The sequence below is a fragment of the Neofelis nebulosa genome, chromosome 7, assembly GCF_028018385.1.
Source record: "Neofelis nebulosa isolate mNeoNeb1 chromosome 7, mNeoNeb1.pri, whole genome shotgun sequence".
In the NCBI taxonomy this organism is placed as follows: Eukaryota; Metazoa; Chordata; class Mammalia; order Carnivora; family Felidae; genus Neofelis; species Neofelis nebulosa.
In genome coordinates, this window is record NC_080788.1 from 68,883,328 (window position 1) to 68,907,398 (window position 24,071).

At 41.8% G+C, this 24,071-nt stretch overlaps 1 protein-coding gene and 1 long non-coding RNA gene across 7 annotated transcripts in view; one reads left to right on the top strand and one right to left on the bottom strand.

Annotated features, from left to right (window-relative positions):
* Positions 1–20,500, top strand: part of SCG5 (secretogranin V) — a 66,186-nt gene extending 45,686 nt beyond the window's left edge. Inside the window, exons 3-6 of one of the 2 annotated variants that reach the window (XM_058738284.1) lie at positions 4,508–4,657; positions 8,936–9,048; positions 16,176–16,229; positions 19,921–20,500. In XM_058738284.1, coding sequence (XP_058594267.1) covers positions 4,508–4,657; positions 8,936–9,048; positions 16,176–16,229; positions 19,921–20,016 — 413 coding nt within the window. In that variant the 3' untranslated portion in view covers positions 20,017–20,500. The remainder of the gene's footprint in view (positions 1–4,507; positions 4,658–8,935; positions 9,049–16,175; positions 16,230–19,920) is intronic. The other variant, XM_058738285.1, reaches the window with a different exon arrangement.
* The window catches only part of LOC131516802 (uncharacterized), a 41,998-nt gene continuing 37,795 nt past the window's right edge, over positions 19,869–24,071 (bottom strand). For 3 of the 5 annotated variants that reach the window (XR_009264252.1, XR_009264253.1, XR_009264256.1), the window contains exon 10: positions 19,869–21,128. This is a non-coding gene — a long non-coding RNA (uncharacterized LOC131516802). The other 2 variants (XR_009264254.1, XR_009264255.1) reach the window with 2 other exon arrangements.

The window sequence follows — 24,071 nt, forward strand, 5'->3', positions numbered from 1 at the left end:
ATAGTGTGGTCTTCAGAAGGACACTTGGATACAGTGGCTCTAGAGTAGGGGACATTGGAATTTTTAAAAAATTACTCATGTGATTCTGATATGACCTTTAGGTGGGAACGAGGGCTTTAAATTGATGCTAACTTAACATTCTATGTGACATCCAATTATTACATCTCTCTCCTGCCTAGAAAGTGTCGTTGCTATTTATTGCTATATTAATTCATACTTTTCTTCTTGGCATTGGCCTGCTCCCCTCCTATCCAGCTCCTCCCTTCCCCAATAGTGCTCATCACTGATGTTCAAACATTCCTTGCTTACACCTATTTCTGTGTTGTCATTTGTGGTCTTTCCTTTGCCACCTGCAAGGATGGATCCTGTCTTTCATGAATCAACTCAAGGGTCACCTCTTCCATGGATGTTTTCCTGGCAGATTCCCTGTTTCCTGAATTTCACGTCTTTTGAAGTTTATACCATAATGAATTGTCAAGGGATGTATCTTATCATATATCACTGTTTTATTGTGGTAGCCTTGAAGAACCTAGAATGAAGAACCAATTAGAGCTTGAACCATGTCTTTTACATTTACATGTTCAACAGCACCTAACGTAACCAATGTTGTGTTCCTTCCTGCAAAAAAGTCATCCGTGTCCTACATGTGGGTTAGATGTTTCTCTTGTCATATGCGTGACATCTTGCTGTAGTATCCCAGTTACATTATGAGTGCATTACAACCCTGCATTTCAAGTGTGTCCTTTGTGTATCTTTTGTCGTCTGTAAACTCTGTGAAAGCAGGACCCACATTTACCTGGTTCATCACTGACCTTCCAGCACTTTTAGTCCAAGTCTTGATATGTGGTGTATGCTCAATACATATTCTTAAAACTGACTAATTAATGATTTTAAAATATGTGTTTGGGAGGGGGGGGGCACCTGGGTGGCTCTGTCAATTAAGTGTCTAACTCTTGATTTCAGCTCGGGTCATGATCTCACAGTTCTTGAGTTTGAGCCCTGAATCTGGCTCTGCGCTGACAGCATGGAACCTCTCTCTCTCCTCTCCAGAGAGAGGAATTCTCTCTCTCCCTCTCTCTCTGCCCCCCCCCATAAATAAACTTAAAAAAAATATATGTGTTTGGTTGAAACTATGACAGATGGAGGAAATAGCATCCATCGCATCATAACGTGTTAATTGACCTGGTTTCAGGTAAAATAAATTAACATAATCTAAACATAATGAACCAGATAACTAGCATTTGGTTGCAAACTCAACTATATCATTTTTCTAATTATTTCCTATCCGTGGTTTCTTGTCTATAATATTTAAGCTCCTGGAGAGCAAAGGATAGCATTTGTTACTTACATGTATCTCCCACAGTTCCTACCTCAGTGTTTCTTGATTCGATGTCATTAAATATAGTTTTAAAAGAGCCTGTGTTATAATGTATCTGCTTGGTGCTGAACATCTGCTTCCTAACAAGTGCTGCATTCATTTTAATGGCACTGGTGCACAGAGGTAAACAGAGCCTTGGCAGGCCTTCCATAAAGGAAACTGTGTTTGCTTCCTTCATTAATTACTAATGGAGCATTAAGAAGACATGTATTCTCCCTTAAGCCAAGTTGGATAATTCCTGGCACTTAAGGCTAGGGTGCTTTCAAAAGTTGAGACATGTATTCACACAGCAGAAAGCATGCCCTATGGTGAGCACAGGGGTGGCTCCATTGCCAAGACCGTACAAAGCTTCAAATATATCAGTACCAAGTGTACTGTGCTGTCCGTTGGACCTTTTGAAAGTCTTGGGTTAATGTGGGATAATAAATATAAATCCCTAGAATGTCTCTGAAGGCAGGCATCACAACAAGACTCGGAAAAACCACCAGAAAGATACATAAAGTTACAAATAAAAGGATGATCAAAGATTTACCAAGCAAAACAACAGAATGAGAGTGGCAATGATAATAGAAGAAAGATGATTTGTGAATTAATTTTTTACTTAACAGCCAATTAATAACACAATCAAAATAAGAATTTATGTTCTCGAACGTGGCAACTAACACAGCATCAAAATCCTAAGCAAAAACAGCAATAAGAGATTGAGAGATTTATTGGTAATAATAGATTTTAACACATAACCATCAGAGTAGGATGGGTTAAGCCATCAGATTATGATAGATATAAAAATACATCTCATTTTAAATATTTACATGGATATTTTCCAAAAAAAAAACAAAACACTTTTTTTTTAATGCGGGAATTTTGCAGGCTACTCATTCTCATTACAAAATAATGAATTATAATATAAATGTAAATGAAACAACCCAGCCACGTGATGATATCTATATTTGGGGGCTAGAGGAATTTGAAATTAAAGGAGGTACAATTATCATTTTAAGGATAAACTTTAATCCGACGTAATAAATTAAGATAGAGTAATACAAAGTCACTTCAAAGACAGTGTGATTCCTAAGTCACTAAGATGTAACCATGATTGTACTGAATATATTAGTATTTCCAAAGAAAAAAAAATGTGTCTTTCCATAAGGGAGCTGGTTCAGTCAAAGAAGCAAAAAAAAAAAAAAAAAAAAAAAAGTGTCAAAAGTGTCAAAGCAATAACCTTGGCACAGCTCCTCCAGGGGAAAAGGGTGCCTCATCCAACTGGACTGAAACAATATAACCTATTGGCAAGACTGTCCTCTCTGGAGGTACAAGTGTGGCTCTTGTAGCCTGATTTTGGTACTAAATTCATGCACACCAACCAAGGCACCTTTTGGCTCTTCATGTATAGGATGTACAAGTCATTAAGAGAGCTATGTCCCAATAAAATTATTAAATAGGAATTCATTCCAAGAAAAGTCTGCTTTAGTGCTGGTAAAGTAAGCTTCCTGAACCTTATAGGATATTAAGTCTACAAGAAGATAAAGAGTCTCGAAATTGGCATACATTATGTATAAGTAAAGCAAATTACACAGTGTAAGTTGTTTTTATTTACTGCTGTGCCTTGGTGCTCAGAGAAGGTTTGCTATGAAGGAGGCACTTAAATATTTGTTGAAAGAATGAAATAAGTGAGGAAGGGCAGAATTATTTAACAAATGCAGGTGGGATAATTGGTTACTTATTTCATGGGCACTGAAACACGTAAGGACTAAAGAGTTAATGTAAAAACTAGAAAAACTAAAATATCCAAATTTTGGTAGTAATTCTGAAAGGACAACGATTTTGTAAATTTAAAAGGTCAAGAAGAAATCACAAAGGAGAATAACAGTAAATCTGATGACATAAATATTAAAAGCTTATGTTTGCAAAATATTGCAATATATAATAACCAGAATTCAAAGTCAGACAAAATGGGGAAGTGCTGCAGGTAATGTAACAGCCAATGTCTTGTCACCTTTATTATGTAACGTTTTCATGCAAATTGATAAGAGAAACATTAATATTCCAAGAGCTAACAACTTGCATGAAGAAATTAGAGCTCATAAATAAACACATGGAAATATATTTGACTGAGCTGGCAATCAAAGACATTCAAAATAAGACAGTAGTTTTTCTAAACACCTTTTAAATTAGCAAGAAAAACAAAAATTATTTTTATAAAACTCAATGCTGGTAGAGATGTTAAAAATGGTGTTCTTATATTTTGTTGATGTTATTTTATAAATTGGTACCTCCTTTTTGGAAAACAGCTTGGCAATATGATATAAGGGGCCATAAAAATATTTATAGCCTTTGACCCAGTAATTTGACTTCTGGGAATCTATCCTGAGAAAAATTAATCCAAAATATGGAAAAAATTAAATTCCTAAGAGTAAATTGGGAAATACTGAATTTCCCACAACAGGGGAATGATTAATATGTTGTGGTAGAGCCACTGCATAAAAAACAACATAGCCACTTATAATTATGTGACTAGAGACCATGCAGCCACATGGGATGATGCTAGTGCTTTAATATTAAATGAAAAATGAATACACACTTATATATAAAAAGATATGCAGAGGAGAAAGGATTGGAGTAAATATAACAAGTTTTAAATGGTTCTACAATGGCAGGAGGACAGTGACTTTTTTTCTTTATTTCATTTCATTTATTTCATTTCATTTTTATTTTTTTGGAAATGTGTTGTCTTTCAGCCTGTTCTCATACCTGGATGCAATTGCCTCTCTTTCCCTTTCTCTTCCCCTACCCTGCCACCAAATGTCACCCAAGTTCCAACTGGTTTAAGAAGCCCTCCCCATCCTATCAGCCAAATGAAACTCTTCCTTAACTATGCTCCCATAGTCCTGTATTAACACTTCTCTTATGGTAAGTATCTAATGTGCCTTGTATGAAAATGATACACATGCAGCAGGTATCTGTTTCTACAACTAACGCTGTAAGCCTTAAAGGGCAGGAACTATTTGATTCCTGTTCTCTCCCTCTACAGCATGGATCACAGTGCTCTGCCTGTATGGTATGCCTGAGTAAATATTAGTTGAAATGAATTTAATTGCATTGAAGTAAACTACTCTGATTCCCTGGCAGGTGGAGCTCATGAAGGTCTTCAGCACTTGGGTCCTTTTGGCAATATCCCAAACATTGTGGCGGAGTTGACTGGCGACAACATTCCTAAGGACTTTAGTGAAGACCAGGGTTACCCGGACCCTCCAAATCCCTGTCCCGTTGGAAAAACAGGTAACGGGCATGCCCTTGGGTTCTCATGGATGGTAGATAGAGTCTTTGGGAGGAAATTAAAAATTCTAACATCAGCTACAAATATTCTGAGAAATAGTATTTCTATTCTAATGACCCCCTATGTATTTGCAAGTAGATTGTAATGACCCACTATGTCTTCATAAGTAGATTGGAAAGAGAAATTTATTCTAAAACCGTTGGTGCATTCTGGTGGTCAGATACACCCACATAAGACTCTCTTGCCAAAGCTTTGCATTCTCTCCCTCTTTAGGAATTGATCCGTTTTTTTCTGCACTTGCTACTATTATAATAACAATGGCGAAAGATTTTCTTCTTTTTGCCTTTTCTATGCTATAGTTGCTTCCCATTTTTACTATCTTTGGAATTTACTAGTTTGTGGATTATCCATGTCCGTCTGTTTTCCTTACTTCCTTTGACAATCATCGTTTCAACCATGTCACAAACAGCACCTATCCCGAAATATTTCTTTGGAGTCAGGAGGTGACATGAGAGACAGGGCCCAGGATGATAAGAAGTTGGTTAACAAAGAAGGTTGAAACTTTCTTTGCTACTCATGTGTCCCTCCCACTTTCCTACTCCCTAATGCCAAAGAGAATGCATGTAAGCGGGCTACACTTATGGTAGGCTTCAAGCAGCTTACCTGGGTGGTTAAGAGTGGTGGCTCTAAACTCAGACTACCTGGAGGCACCTGGGTGGCTCAGTAAGTTAAGCATCCAACTCTTGCTTCCTGCTCAGGTCGTCATCTTGAGGTTCGTGAGATCAAGCCCCATGTTGAGCTCTGCGCTGATAGCATGGAGCCTAGAATTCTCTCTCCCTCTCTCTATGCCCTTCCCCCTGTTTTTGTGCTCTTTCAAAATAAATACGTAAACATTAAAAAAACACACTGAATTCAAAACCAAGGTCAAGATACACGACCTCGAACGAGTTAACTAACCACTTTGCACCTCGGTTTCCTCATTTGCAAAATGGGGGTTGGTGTGGGAATTAGATGAAATTATCCATGTTAAGCACTCGGCGCAGCACTTCCCACAAAGTAAAAAATTCGTTAAATGGCATCCTGATTATAATTGGTTTTGCCACTAATAAATAACGCTCTCGTTGAGCTTGTGTTAACTTCTAGCACCAGAGTAGTCTTTTCCTCCAAGCCTACAGTAATAGTGGGTATTTATTATCCCTGCTTTGCATGTATGGAAACTGAATCTTAGAGCATAGCGTGTCCAAGCTTATCTATGTAGCAAGTAGCTGAGCCAAGACTCAAACCCAGGCCTAGCTGATTCAGGACCGTGTGCTCAACCACCATAACATATTGCCTTGCTCACTGGCCCCTCAGATTTTCTTAAACACAATGCAGGCTTTCTCTGAAAGAGGTTTTCCCTGAAAGATATTCCTCCTTTCATTTAGGGTAGGTGTCTGATTTCTGTGGGGTACAGAGCCTCTGCAACAAACAGAGTCACTGGATGTAACCTAGCCAACGTAGAAATACTGGCCCATGACCTCAGGAAAATCTGAATCATTGCACCAAGCCAATCACTTTAGCCACGTTTTACATGCTCATAGCGTTTGGGAGGGGTAGAAGGAAAAACCAGTTCAGAATTTGAAGAGCTATAGTCTTCGCGGGGATTTGGTTAAACTGATTAGATATGATATGGTACCGTGGTTCTTAAAGTGTGGTCCCAGACCAGCAGCAGCAGCAGCATTACCTGGAAACTTGTTGGAAATGCAAATTTTCAGGCCTTACCTCAGACCAACTGGGTCAGAAACCCCTGGGATAGGACCCAGAAGTCTGTATTCTAAGCTGCCTTCCATGTGATTCTGGTGGCTGCTAAAGTTTGAGAACCACTGTTGTAGGAGATTGGACAGAGTTTGAGCCGAGAGATCTGAGGTCTAGTCCTAACTGTTGTGTGTCAGTCCACTACCCTGCGCCTCAGTTTCTTCATCTGTAAAATGAAGACATAGTCAGTGCCTTAAAGGACATAAATGTTGTTCTAGGTTAACCTGAGAAAGGAAAAAGTCCAGATCTGTGTAATCAAGCACTAGTTTTATGCATGCCAGAGCTCTGAGACGAGGCAGTCAAGGTGGGCTGGTACAGTTGGGTCAAATTACAACTCCCATACCCCTTCTTGTTACACACTGTCTGCCATTTTCTTTGCTATTTTCCACTAAGCTAACGTTTCTCATTCTTTGTTCTACCATTATTTTCATTCTAAAAAGGAAATCACTAGCTAAATTTAGATATTATTTGTAAGAAATTGCTTGAGTTATGCTTCACTGAGAATCGTGACACCACACAGTTGAGCAATCCAAGAATAAAACCTTGGCTTCTGGGACGCCTGGGTGATTCAGTCAGTTAAGCATCTGACTTCACTCAGGTCATGATCTTATGGTTCGTGGGTTTGAGCCCCGCGTCGGGCTCTGTGCTCACAGCTCAGAGCCTGGAGCCTGCTTCAGATTCTGTGTCTCCCTCTCTCTCCACCCCTCCCCTGCTCACACTCTGTCTGTCTGTCTCTCTCTCAAAAATAAATAAACATTAAAAAAAAAAAAAAACATTGGCTTCCCTCTCCCAGGCCATGCTCTCCTCTGAATCATGGCCCAGCCACCCAGGATAGAGCAGCAGAACATGAAGAGGCCATCCCCAGGGATAGGATGTGAATCCCAGGGCACACTTCAGGCCCCGAGGTACCACCATTCCCAGAGCAGAGCTTTATCTCTAGATCTCAGTCTGGGCCCACTCCTAAGTACTCAAGAAACAGTTATGAAATGGTTGTAAAGCTGCCATATGCAGACTGTCTGAACTCTTTTGACTGGCTATCCCTTTCCTACAGGTTAATTGCTGCAGATGAAGAAGTTAGATAAATAGTTCAGTGAAAAGTAGGGAGCCACGTTAGGGATTTGTTCGAATGCTAATGACTTGTACACGAGAGCTTCATGCTGCTGAGACAGTGGGTGCTTCAAGCTGCTGGAAGGCTTCATTCAGACCGGTCTCACGAGACTGGACTATCTGGCTGGTTGTAGTGGATCCCTTGTAGCACTGACTTTGATGCAAAGGGACTCTCTTTCCTCCCCCTAGCCCTGCACAAAACTCACAATCCGTCCTCTGCTCCCACCTCCCCATCCTTTTAAGCTGCTGTCTAAAAGCACATTAGAGACAGGAAAAAAAGGACTCGTTTTCAGAGTATCATGTCTCATAATGATAAGGCTTAGGTAAAAGCAGCAGTGAAGTGGAATAACTTTTCTTGGGTTTGATTGAAAGACATGTTTATTTCAAAGAGCAGTCACAGTATAAATTGTCATTTAAAGAGAGACGGTGGAAAGGAAACGATAGCAGGCGCTCCACATGTGATCAACTCTGTTCCTCACAGCTACCCAGTCAAGTAAGTCCTTGATTCTGTCCCTCTTATAGATGAACAGATGGGCTTAGAGAGACAAAGGTAACCTTCCCAAGGAAGTAAGACCATCTGTCAGTTATGAGCCAGGATGGGAACCCTGAGCTCTTGGTCTGTCTGACTCCAGACTTACCCCATCACCACTATAACACACACCAATACTGTCTGGTGATTGTTGTTGTTCTTCTATAATGTGCTTTCTCCAAGACGCCGAAATTGTTTCTAAAGAGCTCACGCAAGAGAAAACACAGTGACGCATGTGGAATGGAAGTATACTAGTTAAGGAAATATTTGCTGTCATAACAGATAGAAAATCATGGTGGTAACACAATAGAAGTTTCTTTCTCACTCGTGTGAAGTCCTGCCAGAGGTGGGTGAGGGTATGGCAGAGGTAGATGGTTCAGCAACCCAGACTGCCATCTTTCATCTTTACACTTGACACCCACAGTTACCCTGGTCGGCAGCAGGTAGCAAGCAGAACAACAGATGGGAGTGGGGGGTGGGAGGGAGAGGGGAGCATCCAGGAGGTTTTTATGGGCCAGTCCTAGAAGTGGAATACATCACTTCTGCCCACATTCCACTGGCACGAACTTGGGCATATGACTCGACCTGACTGCAGGAAGGGCAAGACTGGGAAATTAGCTGGGTGCCGAGGGGGAAAGAAAAGTGGGTTTGGTGAACTGCCAACCAGTCTCTGCCACAGGTGGGCAGAGGAGTGAGAGTTCAGGATGAGCAAATCCAGCGGGAAAGTGACTTAGAGTGACTGATGTGGATAGATTCTGGCCTGTGGATATCTACTTGTTTTTAATAAGTTAACTCTTAGAACCACAACAGATACCTTGGCCATTCCTCAAAAGCCTTTTGCTGTTTGCAGTAGATGATGGATGTCTGGAAAACACCCCGGACACAGCAGAGTTCAGTCGAGAATTCCAGCTGCACCAGCACCTCTTTGATCCAGAACATGACTATCCAGGCTTGGGCAAGTGGGTAAGTCAGATCTTAATGACTAGTAGATGTTACACTCTGGTACTGATGGCAGAGATGAGCAATAGGGTGGGGTGAGAGAAGAAAAAATGTGTAGAAGGTGATTTTTTTCAGAAATTTCTGGTCGAGAGGCATGTTAATTACCAAACCACATGCATGTCTAGGACGCGATATACCAACCCATCCCAAGTCAGTGATCTCTAACCTGCTCGTCAGCTGTAGTCTCCAAAGGCTTCTACTCTGGTCTCCTCCACAGCCTGTGTAAGTCTTGTCAGTGTTTCACAAAGCACATATAGGAAGTATATGGGTTGTGGGTTTTTTTGGTAAAAAAAAAAATTGCCAATTATCTCTAGACTGAGGGAGATGATCTCTGCAGGACCAAGGAAAAATGATGCCAGAAGCTTAGACACAGACAGATGTGATTCTGCTCTATGGAAAGAGAAGGAAAATTCCAAAACGTGTACCAGTGAACTTGCTGTCAGTACCAGGCAAGAATCTATAACTGTCCATTAAGAAAATTGTAAGCATTTGGAAGGAGAAATCATCACCATTTGGCATATGTTTGTTAAAAACAAGTTTTGTCGAATTATTTGCCAGCGTTATTCATTGACTTTGCCAGCTTGATGAGGGAAATGAAGTGAACGTGGTGTATTTGGACTTCGGCAAAGTACTTGATGAGATCTTTCATGATCTCCTGTTGAAAGAGGTGGAGAGATACAGCCTTGGCAAGAGAACATCCCCGGGAGGGAGCTTGTTGAAGAGTCCATCCATGTCCATAGGGAGAGAGACTCCACATGGTGTCCTGCATGTCTTAGTACTACCCCATTCCACATATTAAATATGAAATTGTAATAAAATATTTTGAATAAAAAATATTGAACAGGTACTTACCAGATTCTCAAATGATGACACAAAGGTGGAAGGTAGAGCACTGAATGACAGAGTCGAGATTCGAGAAGATCCCAACAGGCTGGAACAATGGGTCAAACAGGATCACAGTTGAATGGGAATGGAGCTATGTTCCTGTGGTTGGGCCCGTGTAATCAGATGCTGAGAAAAGTGGAAAAATACTAAGGAGTGTTAATTCGTGGATAAGCAGGTGGTCAGTACATCTGTGGAATGAGTGAATGAGCAGATATTCCTGCCTAAGCACTTCTAGAGCTACTTGTCCCTGCTCAGCTCATTGCTGGCAGCTGACCTTGATTCCTTCATTACTGGGACTATCTTAGTCTTAGGAGTAACCTCCTTCCCTTCCTTTTACACTGTTTTAGAGAAAGGTGCCTCTCCTCATTAATTACCACTTTCATTTCTCCATTATTTTGCTTTAACATTGCATTCAGTTGCTTCCACCTACCCTCACCGTATACACTTTCCCATCTTAAAACAACAAAGCAATTTTACTTTTGCTTTCTCCAATATGCAATAATTCTTTTAAAAAATTTAATGTTTATTTTTGAGAGAGAGGGAGAATGAGTGGGAGAGGGGCAAAGAGAATGGGAGACACAGAATCCGAAGCAGGCTCCAGGCTCTGAGCACAGAGCCCGGTGTGGGGCTTGAACCTACAAACCACAAGATCATGACCTGGGCCGAAGTGAGATGCTTCACCGACTGAGCCACCCAGGCGCCCCTCCAATATGCAATAATTCTATTTCTCTTCTTTTTCACAAACAGTTTGGTTAGGGAGAGTTGGTTCGTGGAGCCATTCTGAAGCCTACTAGTAGAATTGAAACATGTCAAATTACAGAGGTAGACATCTATAGGTTCTTGAATAGGAGACTGAAATCATGAAAGTCTTCTATAAAAGAAATTATTTCTGGTGGCATATGGAAGGATGAAAGAGAGAATAGATTAAAGGAAATAAAAAAGTGTAGGAAGTAATTCCAGTTATGAAGGCCATGAACATAGTAAATTTGAGTGAACCTCATCAACGTGATTAGAATCTAAGACATTTCGAAGGCAGATGGGGAGCCAATTAGAACTGGTATATGGCATAAATATAGTAGGAGGAGAATGGAAGAGCTATGTCAGGTTTATGTGAAATGGATGGCATGAACTTTTCTTCTGATGGAAATTTTTAAAGAAAGGAATAAAGAAGAGAGGGAGGTAGGAGGAAAAGAGGGGAGCAGAGAAGGTGGGGAAGAGCAGGAGATAACAGAGGAGCCCTAGGAAGGAATCCGCAGGAGACGGGCAAATCCACAGAAGCAAGGGCCAGTTTCAGCAAAGAACAAGTGGAAGATGCTAAGCCTGCTTCGTTCCAGATGCTGCGCTAGGTGCTTGATCTATAACAGTCTCTGAGACATGGTGCTGGTCTTCAATGAACTTACCACCTTGTGGTTGAGAAGAAATGTGAAAACACAACGAACCCAATGTAGCATGGTCCAGCTTCATGTTCTGGCTATGCTGTGATCACTAGGAGATACAATTACTGGCGAAGAGGGAAGATAAGGGCAGATAAGGAATTTCTAAGATGGAGGGCTTGCACAGCCAATGGTACAATTGCCAGCAAGGAAGTTGAAGGCAACACTGAAGTCTAAGGTGAGAAGGGCCCCTGAAGAACGGGTAGGTTGGAAATGAGCAAAAGGAAGCAAGAGTGAGACTGGGAAAAGTGTGAGTGAGGGCAGAGAGCCCTTTGGAGGAAGCAGGAGAGATGGAAACTTCTCTCCTGCCAACTTTCCTTGCCTCTTCTTGAAAGCCTGGATAGATTACTATTACAGATCAATGACCAGGAACAATGTTTACATGCCTTTTATCATCAGTAATTATGTTTATTTAAACCTAAGTTTCTCTCATTTATTTTCTCAGTACCACCTGGCAGTGAACATGATTTGCTTGAACTTCACATGGTAGTGGGAATCAAGTACAGTAGTCTTCCCTTATCCAAGGGGGATGGAATGACGGTCTCAAGCTTGTCCTAAGCTCAACCAGATTTTAAGTTAACAAAGTAATTATCTTAAACAAGAACAGTGCACACAAGACCATGATTCCTTATATGCTAATAATGTTTGCCTGTCTTTGACATTGGCTGGAGCTCAGCTAGGTCTTTAGCAATGATTCATATATTAGAAATATCAGCGTCTGTCTCGTTTCCTGCATTACTTTCTCTTTGTTAATGCATCAAGACACATTTTTTAAATGCACATCACATGCCTTCCAGGCCCTGTGTTGGGTGATGGGAATGGAGATGAAGAATAATAGTAATTGTATTTTATTATGATAGTAAATAGTAATATTTATTAAGCATGTACTGTGTGCCAGACACTGTGCTAAATACATGAATTATCTCACTCAATCTGCCCATCCCAAACACGCCCATTTTACAGATGAGAAAATACAGGCTTAGGGGGTGTGAGTAGCCTGCTCAACACCACAGAGCTGATTATCAGCAGAGCTAGGATTTGAACTAGATCTTCTGGCTCCAGGAGTTCTTTAAAAACTGGTAGATTTCTTATCTTTTCATGGCTCATGGCTCATCATGTGTCCTGTACTGTGGTCCCATCAAGTCCTTTCTAGGACTGGCTATCTTTTGGATGGTGTGTGTGCCCCCAGTGTGGAGTGGCTATACCCAAAGGCGGCTATTGTGGGTGTCAGTGACCTCCTCCTTCACACAGTAATCACTGACTGCTGCTTAGGAAAAAGTTCTCTTGAAAAGCAAATATTTCTCCTTTCCAAGCGCTTTTCATATCTTTTCCTCAGCCCGCTGGGTGATTAGGATCTCTTTCTCCCATGGAACCAGCTGATCATGGCCAGAGCCGACTCCATGAGAGGAACGAGAAGCAAGGACTTTCTCTGCCTTTCCTTGTGTTTCGGGACCTCACACAGCTGAAGAGTCGAATCCTCTTCACTTTGGGTTCGTCTCATGTTTCCATGTGATTAGGTTTGAATTCTGCCTTTCTGATATGTTCTTCTTAGTGTTTCACATCGGGAGGCACATGATGTCACTCTGTCCCAGAATTGCTGACTTGTTCTAAGTGATGCCTGCCGGGTTTCTCAAGTGTAAAATTACTGTTTTTTTTCCCCCTTTGAAATTAATCATCTGTGGGGAGGTACGTTGCAACTGTATAAATGTTTGGTCCCCATTAAACTTTCAACCAACAATCTTAGTCTTCATCGATGATACTCGCTAAAATCAGTCATTACCATGGTACTTGTAAAACAGTGATTTTTAAACTCTATTACTCATTCTGCATTTACTGGTTGCCATTTGACTCTAAACAACAGTCCCCCCTTTTATTCATTCATTTATTTAAAAATCTGTTTATTTATTATCAGTATGGATTGGTTAATTCCAATTATTTATTTTGGCATTCACTCTGTCCTAGATATAGCCAGCAGGAGTCTCCAAGTTGGCTTCTCTTTCCCTTTGACACATCTCATCACTTCTTGAGCACCTTCTTACTTTATGGGACAATTAGATGTTTCAACTCCATTGATCCTTAAACTTTCCCTGCCCTAGCCCTGGATTCAGACATTCTCCATTCCCTGGTTCCATTTAGGAATGGAATTTGAAACCAAGATCTGGGCAGTTGTCCAAAATCTTGATGGCACAATAGAAAGCCCTTTTTGTGAACTCAAACCTGCTACTCACATGGAAAACAGGCTCACCGCTCCCCCATCCCTACCCTGTCTACAAGGAATGGGTATCAGGAGAGGAGGCTGTTTTCTTCTCATTCTTTTTGTATACTTCTTTCCCCCCACACTGTACCTGCAGCCCTTGCTTCACATCCATACAGTAATAGCAGGGCTAGTCAGGAATGCCCCAGCCACTTTCATGCAGGGATGGGAAACTCTCATCCAGCTAATCCTAACCCTGGCTCTTAGGGGGAAACCCAGGGATTGTCTCTGGGAGGACAACTTGGTAAACCTTTGGCATTTCTTTTCAAATGAAGGTTCTTATTGGTATAATCTGCCCCACAACCTTCTCTTTTTTTATATAACTTGTTTTATTTTTTATTTTTTAAAATTTACATCCAAATTAGCATATAGTGCAACAATGATTTCAGGAGATTCCTTAGTGCCCCTTACCCATTTAGCCCATCCCCCCTTCCACAACCACTCCAGTAACCCTCTGTTTGTTCTCCATATTTAAGGGTCTCTTCTGTTTTGTCCCCCTCCCTGTTTTTATATTATTTTTGTTTCCCTTCCCTTATGTTCATCTGTTCTTTGTCTTAAAGTCCTCATATGAGTGAAGTCATATGATGTTTGTCTTTCTCTGACTAATTTCACTTAGCATAATACCCTCCAGTTCCATCCACGTAGTTGCAAATGGCAAGATTTCATTCTTTTTGATTGCTGAGTAATACTTCATTGTGTATATATACCACATCTTCTTTATCCATTCATCCATCGATGGACATTTGGGCTCTTAACATACTTTGGCTCTTGTTGATAGCGCTGCTGTAAACTCTGGAGTGCATGTGTCCCTTCAAAACAGCACACCTGTATCCCGTGGATAAATGCCTAGTAGTGCAATTGCTGGGTGGTAGGTAGTTCTATTTTTAGTTTTTTGAGGAACCTCCATACTGTTTTCCACAGTGGCTGCACCAGCGTGCACTCCCATGCCCCACAGCCTTCTGAAGGAGTTGAACTGAATTGATGCTGCCTTGACCCCCCGGGTGGTACAGTGGAAGTTTGCCACCCACAGTTGACCAGCTGCCCCACCCCCTCGTTCCAGCTCTGGGCCCCCTGTGCTCCTGCCCACACAGGCAGATGAACCTGATGGTGCACATGAAGAGCCTCTGTCCTGACCTCCCAGCCCCCAGAGCCCTTCCCCAGCCTTGGTGCAAACTCCCAGATGTTCTCTGCACAACAGGAGTTGTTACGTCCACAGAAATGCAACTCCAGAGGACAAGAATGAACCTTCCGGCGATGTGCTCGTTCTTTGAGACTGTGATCTGCACATCTGCCTTTTCTCCCTTCTAATATTAGATTGACCAGTTTCCCAAGTGAGCAGGAGACCAAGGCTGTGGCCAGTATTGGCCTATTGGGTACTCTAGATCCTTCACTCCCTGGTGCAGCCACCCTGCATAGTTGAGGTTGGGCAAGAGATCCACATTGTAAATTGCGGGTGGGGTAGATTTTAATGAACATGAAAATGATGAAGCTCATTCTTGGCATCTGTCCTTTGTATTTCCAAATGTACCATTAAAAAAAAATCTCTATATCCAAAACAGTTCAGAGGATACAAGTGTTGTATAAACTTGGTCCCTAACAGAACTCTGTCATCTCTTAAAAAAAAAAAAAAATCAATGGCGGTATATTTTATTTAGAGTAAGATGCAATCATCTCTTTTATGCATTATTTCCCTTTGGATGAAAAAAAAAAAAAAACACAAATAAGTCCCCCCAATATCCCTTCTCCCATTTTGCCTTCAGATTAAGTGTTCTGTCTTTTATAATCTCAGTAGGGAAACCTGTGGAACTTGTGTCTGATAGCCTAGAGCTCATTTAAATCCACTATGTGCTTGAAATACAGCAATATGTGGAAACACTTATACAAACTGTGGTAACAGAGCCCGTTTTTTTTTTTTCTTCCCCCAACATAGCTTTCCTTCTGCCAAGAAGTTTTTTGGCAGTTTTTAAAAGGTTCACTCTATTAAAAATGTTATAGACCAAATGGTTTTCCGATTGTCTTGACTGGGGGCACTGACTTAAGCCACAGGAGGAAAGGTTGCAGAAGTCAGGATGTCTCATTTATTTACATAGAGGATTGTTATTAATAGTCAGACACTCCTCTAGAGAACAGTTTATGTGTACCGCTCATAAAAAGGGAGTTGGATACAAAAGTAAAATGAGATAAAACTGTTTGTTTTAAACAAAGGCTGTTCAAAGTGAGGAGCTGAGTTTCCAGTGCCTCTTGTGTTTTAGAATGTCGTATTTTCCTGTTTATATGATTGTTGGTGACACTGGTGTGCCTCGGGGCATTGCAGAGAACTTTATTAAAAGCTACACAACCACCAGTCTTTCTCTTGTGGTCTATCTTTCTGACGCGACATTCCTTTCATCTAACTTTGTTTCCAAAATATGTGTGTGCAAATATCCAGGGGGACACACCAAGTATCGCTTCTAAAATAGACGTTCACCAAATCTGATCCATAACTTCTGCGCTCGTGTTTTCTTTTCTCCCCATTCTAGAACAAGAAACTCCTTTACGAGAAGATGAAGGGAGGACAGACACGAAAGCGGAGGGTAATGTGTGGCTGGCTGAGCTGCTGGTGGGATGCCTGGAGCTTTCTGAGTGTGCCCCCTCAGTTGTCGGAAAGTAGCAGAGGCCTTTCATGAGCCATCCTGGGAGGGCGGAACTCGGGTCCCGTGGAACGAGGGCCACGCTCTTGGTTTCTGGGGTGGGCCCCCCACGACTCGGCACATGGTTTTGAGTGGAGGGCTGTTGTGTGGTGATCCCACCACCTCCACTGCATTCGCGAAATGGGTGTAGCGTCCCTCCCGTGGGTGTGGGAATTCAGGGAGCACGTGAGGGTGTCTTTCCTTAGAGGGGCTCTGGGTCGCTGGGGGCAGCTGTGCACACATCTGCACTGATTCTGTAAACACAAAAGACAGGAACAAGGACGTGCTTGCTGAACTGCAAGCTCCAGGCAATAATTTTGAAGGAATGTAGGGGCAAAGGATGAGATGAACAAACCTCATTCCTCCTACATAGCTTTTCTTCACCTAGCCCAGCCCCCTTCCCCAGCCTTGGCACAAATCGATGTGAAACGCTCTTCATCTGTTACATTTGTTTGCCGACCGGTGAATTTGCTGGCGGCTTCCTTATTTACTATCTCAGGGCTGCCCATGGTGGGATGTTGGTCTGGGTGTTGTGCGTTGAGCCACTATGGTGTTGCCTCTTGTAAAGCTGAATGTCGAGTCTGCTTTGGGTTTCCAATGTATTGAATGGCAGCGAGACTGAATAAGTGATCAGTGACTATTTTGACAACCCACTGGTGCTCTAGTGGATAGAAGTGCCTGGCAACCCCCTCCTCTCCTCCTCTGACCAGGTGGAGGAAAAAGTTAAAGTCCTGTTATTATATAGCAAAGTGCCATGTAGTCACCACATTAGTTAAATGTACAAACCAGACCATATACTCAAGGCCACTATTTCTTAAAAACAGCAAGTGCCTGGATCTCGGCAAAGTTTGGGAATCTGGGCAGTGGTAGTTGTGGCCATTCTGCACAGTTCTGCCAAATCCAGTCCGAGTGCTTGAGAAGGCATAGATCTTCTGGACACGGCATTAATTCACGGGCCCCCGCAACAGAAAGTTCCAAGCCCCTCTGCTGCCTGACACGTGGCCAGTTTTGAGAAGCAAAGTTGTCTGGAAACCGATCTTCTTTGGGAAAGTTAGCAGGGTTATTAGGGGTTTTTCTTGGGTGATTACAGTTTCCAGTGGCAAATGGTGACAGGAAGGGTCTGAAGGGTGTAATGTGGTCTTGAGAGAACATCAAGAAATTCTATTTCAGGACCTCAGAATACACATAATTTACCGGTAAGATGGCTCGAGTATCTCCCCATGGCACAACAAGAACATTTCCAAATAAGAGCAATGACCGGCCCAAAATGAAAAACTTAGCATGAAGCTTTAATTGTCTCTACTTCCTGGCTCACTGTTCCTTGTGCCCTGATTCGGCTAGTGACTGTGGGTCAGGATTTAGGTCATTTTTCCATGAGACCAGTGATTACCAAAACTCAGAATTCTGGCTAGGACACATGTTATAAAGGATTGTACTTTGGTCTCAACTTCCTCCACACAGGAAAGGCCTAGAATTTATGAAAATAAGGGTCATTTTGACCCAGTCGTATCAAATTCTTCCTGTTCTCAGACATCTACAAAAACCCATGGTCATGCCATAAATCCTGACCCCCTGGGGACTCAGGGGGACACAGAACTTGCTTCCCCTGCCATCAGGCCTCATGCGATGCTCCCATTGATTGAAGAGTTTAATCACCTGCTCAAGTGCACCCATCACCAAGGCTTTCTCCAGTGAAGCTCAGTATCTGCTGTGGGTTTCCAAGGCTCCCAATGGTTCTTCCAGTTATGAAGTGGGAAAAAAAAATGTTCTCTCTGTAACCTAGCCATTCTCTCTCACCCAGGAGAGGAGATAGATACGTAAGTGCCTTGAGTTCTTCAGAGGATACTTAAAATCAAGTATCATTATTATTATTATTCCTTTTAAGTATAGGATTCAATACTGATGAACATTTATCAAAAAAGTTCAAGTGATTGCTCCTTTTGCTTCCTCACTAATTTGCTCCCCCCCCCAACCCCAACCCCCCCAGTATTTGCCATTTTCTGGGTCTAGGCGGAAGGACTTGCTCCTTTGAAAGTCCCTTTACCCAGAGGGATTCTCCCCAAAGTTACAACAGACCCCCAGGTAGTTTTATGTAACTTTATGTATTTGCTTAAATCTAATTGAATTCCACTTGCTTCATGAGTAGAAAGTCAACTCCCCTTTGCAAACTTTAACCATTAAGATGGATCTTGTTAATATCTGAGATCTATTTATCTTACTTAAAGAGCTTATCAACCTTTTATTCCCATATTTGATAAATATGGAAATCTCACATCCTTTTTTAATGTCTTAGAATTTTCAGGTAAATATTGTTACTAAAAAACAATAAAGATATTTATGATATTGAGTACACTTTTTCAGTGCACGCTCACGTCACCTACCCGGAAATTTTAATATGACTCTCTCGAGTCGGCCAGGCCATTCTCGTTGACAATCTCTGATGTAGAAAGCATTTTAGTTATTTTAAACATGTTAAAGATGCCTTCCCAGCAAAGTACTATGTTTTTGTGACGTGTCACTTTTCAGATATGAGGACGTTGCACACTTTGTAATTCTCAGTTTGTAATGCATTTTTGCTGGATGAGTTGGGCCTTTCGTGATTCATGCATTTAGTTGTCAGAATGTGGAAGGACTTTTACAAAATCTCTTTCGGAGAATGATCTGATCACCCTTCAAAAGAGCCAAGGCAGACAATGTCCCCTTGTCTAGAGAGACCCACCTGTGAACTGCTTCCATTCATTCATGGGGACTTGGGATGGATGATCATTTGTAACTACAGCCTCTTGCTTATATTTTTGTCCAGTTATTGGAAGGGGACTTCAATAAACAAATACCTTCCAAAACTTTCGAAATTTTTTTCTGCTTGGTAAATACTATGTTATAAAGCTCCAATTACTAGTTCAAATCCAAACCTCAAAAAGTGGGTATGTATTAAAGAAGGAATGGAAAAACCTTGACTCATTCAGAATAGCAACAGATGAGAGATTTCAAAGTCTTGAGTCCAAAGTAAAGGCACCTTGTGCAGAGCTTACTTCTTTTCTTTAGCTTTTGAACTTGAAAGTGGAAATGATTGCTAGGGTCACTGATGAATCCTCTTTAGGTAGAATGGAAGAATTAGGTAGCATGTAAAAATCAATACAGCAACAGGATGTCCTATGACCAGTCTACAGACACTAATCCTACTTGATCTGTTGCCTTCTTTAGAACATTCTTATAAAATATACTTTAATGCATTTCACATTCTCTCTTCCACTAAATAAGGCCATAGAACAATAATTTTATTTCATATGGGGCTTGGTATCTAAGTTGTAGTGAGAATTTGTTAGCTGATTCACTCCAAAGCTTTGTGCCAAAGAACTCTTCGGTTGTGTGCAAGACACAATTAAAGACATCTGTCAGTCAAACAGTGTTTCTCAGGCCACTGAGATTTTGAAGATGCACTGAAATAATCATGTGGTAGGTGGTAGGTACCACTGTTACCTTGTTTTTAACCCAGTAGTCCAGACACAATTCTCACGTCTTTTCTTTTGTGAGATGTCTGTATCTGATGTTCAGGTATAATACCAAACTTTTTTTTTTTTTTTTTTTTTTCCAGAGTATCAATCCATATCTACAAGGACAGAGACTGGACAACGTTGTCGCAAAGAAGTCGGTCCCCCATTTTTCAGATGAGGATGAGGACCCAGAGTAGGGTGAGGATGCTGGGTAGAAACCCACACGGCCCGTAGGCCTCAGTACTGCTTACGTGCACGTGTTATTAGAGCCCCTGTGAATGGCAGCATGTTTCTAATTTAGACTAGTATGGATGAAAAGCATCTGTATTTTGATATTGCATTGTCCTTCACACCGATAGCTCTGCTTTCTACCAAATTAGAATAAGAGCTCTTTTCTTTTTAAATGTGGATCTGCAACGGGCATTGAAATTAAGGTGTATATATCAACAACAGTAAAAAGCAAGACTATGAATGAAATGTCCTCAGATTTCTTGCAGTTTAAAATGGTGTTTTGGGCTGTGCTGTTTTGGCCAAGTCTGTAGAAAGCTGGCATTTGATTTTGATTATGTAGTTCACCCAGCCCTTGGGCACTGTTACACATCAATAAAGAAGGTTGTACTCAAGAGGAGGAGCGGACACATTTCACTTGCCTACATCTTAATAAATGTGTATGCAAGCCTTGGTGGGTGAGGCTTTTTTATTTAGATCATTATAAAAACAATTTATGTGCTTGCTAGAACAAACTCACAACACGATCTCATTTGGTCTTAACACTAATGCTGTGACCTAAGTGGGGCTGGTAGTATTATCCCCATTTTACACATGGTAGGACTGAGACTCTGGGCTTCCACAAAAATCTGGAAGTGGAGCAAGCAGTGCATGATGACTGACGTCTTTGGCTTTGAGTTACTGTGTCTTATTCAGCAAATACTCGGTTTCTAACACATGCCAGGCACAGAGCTGGGCTCTGTGGGTGCTTCGGGGGCTCAGACTAACTCCACCCATTCCTCAGGCAGCAGAGTATGTAATCCAGGTCACAAGACATCTCTCCGTGAGCACAGAATAGGTCGGTCAGCGACACTCCGCTTTTAAAGTTTAGAGCTACAGATGCAGGCACGCTCCCCTGCCTGTTTCTGAAAAGATGTGCAATTTTCAACCAGCTGAGTCCTCCCAAGCCAGAAAGGCAATTCAGTGGAAGGCTGGCAGGATGCAGTTCACTGGTGAGGTTGTTTCCATGCCTTTTACAACTCTTCACTGTAAAGAAGACAACAGTTTCAGGCTTTGCTATCATTGGCCTCAATTTCCTGGTCTATAAAAGGGAGACAGCAGTGAGAAAGCACTGAGGAGAAAGATCATTCTTGGTTTTAATTTTAATGAGTGCACATTAAGTCTAAATGCCAGTGATTTATCTAATAGAAATAGCTTGACTGCCTTCGTTAACACAGGAGTCTGTTACTATCACTTATAAAAACCAACAAAGGTATTGGCACGTTTTTTCATAGCAAGAGGCATTTTTTTCTAGAGAGCATCAGCAGGCAGTTTTGCCACATCTCATAGCATGATTTCAGCAGCACCCTCGCCACCTGATTCCAAAAAGATAGTTCCCTCGCGTTCTAGAGCCGTACAGAGCTGGGAGGGCTTACCCTATGAATCTTGTGTTTTGTGGGCATGTAGTTACTTTTCATTTCAGTTTTAACTCTCTTAGAAAAACCAAAGGATACCTCTTTTTTTGAGGTTGGACAAAAGGAAGGAAAAATGGCTACAAGATGTTTTGAGGCCCCGAGGAAGGAAGCATAGGCAAAGCAGGAGGAGATAAGGCCACTGTGCCTGTGTTTGGCCCAGTTGCCCTCAGATGGGTTCTTAGCCCTCCCCTGTTGTCTGAATGACAGACTGGGTTTCCAAGGCTCCCAGGTCAGCTGACCTCTGCCTGCATTTAATATGAGGTCACTGAGAGGAGAGTAAAGGTGAGAGATGGCAGAAAACAAGGTAATTTGTTTTCTGTCTCCGTAGCTGCATCTTCCCCTTAAGGGCCTATCTCCCGCTAGGTGAGCATGGCTCCAGCCATCTTGCCTCTTCCCCTGGTCCCAGAGGCTCCAGGAGGCCATGGCCTCTGCCATATTGTTAATCTCTGGGTTAGTTCACTCACCCTAGTAGGCTCTTCCGTCACCCGTGTAACCAGTTTTCTATATTAAATTCCTTCTGTTTGAAATCTTTAGAATGTTTTCTGTTTTCCTTATTGGACCTTGACTGATACAATCATCCATCAGGGGAATCAAGAATTAAGCACTGTGAGAAAAATGTAGAACAACCAATGTGGGGAACAGATAGCATGATACTTCTTGATTTTTCATGTAAATATGATGCGTTTGGGGGCATATTGTTAAAAATGCACACTCTGATGCAGTAGGTCCAGGGTAGGCCTCAGATTTTGGCATTTCTTGTAAGGTGATGCTGATGCTGCTGGTCCATGAACAGCATCTGAGTAGCACAGAAATAGAGGATTAGGAAAAGCTGAATGGAAGTGGGGGAACTGCCCTGACACCAACTTAATTTAGTCTGAATCTATAAGGACCCTGTCAGCATTGTGTGGTAACCTTATCCAGCCACTCTCAGCATCTTGGGAAGAAAAGCAGAGAGGACAGACACGGGAGTGAGCCTCATGGGGGAACATCAAGAAATCAAAGATCCTAAAACACCAGAGAAAGCAGAGTTGTCCCATTTGAGATCTGAGCCTTTGTTATGGGTTGAGCCAAGACCAGTGATCCGAGAGGTCAAAAGAATGTAGGAAATGATGTGGACCAAAAATAAAGTCAAGGAGTTGGCAGTTAGGGGGACGATGAGTTTGGATTCTTGACAAAGGAAAATTTTCAAGTGATGGTAAATGATGTCTCAGTTGGGACAACTACAAAAAGGAGTCAGAATAGCGTGGAGCTAAAGATCAATGGACTCGGGAGAAGTAGAAAAACCATGAGGTCAGGGAACAAAAGGCAGAAGCATCAATGTGGGAGGTAAAGTCTTCACGTTAGAGGGGGTCAGGGTACCAAAGTTCTGTACAAAGTCAAAGCTCCACCACAAGCTTGTAGAGTAGAGGGTAAAACTGAGAGCAAGGATATTCTGACACTAACTGGAATGCTATGTGCCTACGCATTTTTATTTCTTCTTACGAAGTTCTAGATTCTCAAAGGGATCTGTGACCCTCAAAATGTTAGAAATCGCTGTTGAGAGTAGCAGTGTGAGCCATGTTGGCAGTCACTAAGGAATATAAAATGTTCGTTATGAGGGGTCCTTGAGAAAGAAAGAAGAGGACAGAAAAACTTCTCCCGTGTAGATTTCCAAAAGAGATCTTCGTGGTCAACCACTATCAATGACTTCTACACATGTGGGTGAAAAACCAAGAGTTAATTCCTGATGGTTAGATCAGGCCAGCAGCACCTGAACCCACTGGTCAATCAGATCAAAAAGAGATGGTTATTATATGCCTCCTGGTGTGATTAATAAGAAATAATGTCAAGGAAATATTCTTATCAAAACAATCTAACCTAAAACTCTAGATTTAACTCCCTGTCAAACATGTTAAAGAGAAACATGTTAAACACACTGCTGAGAAGCAATCATCAAAATCTAGAATGGAGACTACAGGACAAGTGACCTAGCATTTTTCAATGAATAAATAGCAGGAATTGAAAACAAGGAGGTGGAAACTGTTCAGATTTTGTTTAATGCTTATTTGTTTATATTGAGAAAGAGAGAAAATGAAAGCAGGGGAGGGGCAGAGAGAGAGGGAGGGAGACAGAATCCCAACCAGGCTCTGTGCTGTCAGTGCAGAGCCCAACTCGGGGCTCAAACTCATGAACAGTGAGACCATGATCTGAGCTGAAATCAAGAGTTAGACATTTAACCAACTGAGCCACCCAGGTGCCCCACTGTTAATAGATTTTAAAAGACTTAAGAGACATAACAAACCAAATACAATGTGTGAGTCTTATTAGTATCCTGACTCAAACAAATCAGATTAAAAAAACATTGATGTGGGGCGCCTGGGTGGCTCAGTTGAGTGTCTGACTCGGCTCAGGTCATGATCTCACGGTTCATGAGTTTGAGCCCTCATTGGGCTCTGTGCTGACAGCTCGGATCCTGGAGCCTGCTTCGGATTCTGTGTCTCCCTCTCTCTCTGCTCCTAACCAACTCTTATTCTGTCTCTGTCTCTCTCAAAAATAAACAAAACAAAACAAAAAAAACATTGATGAGACAA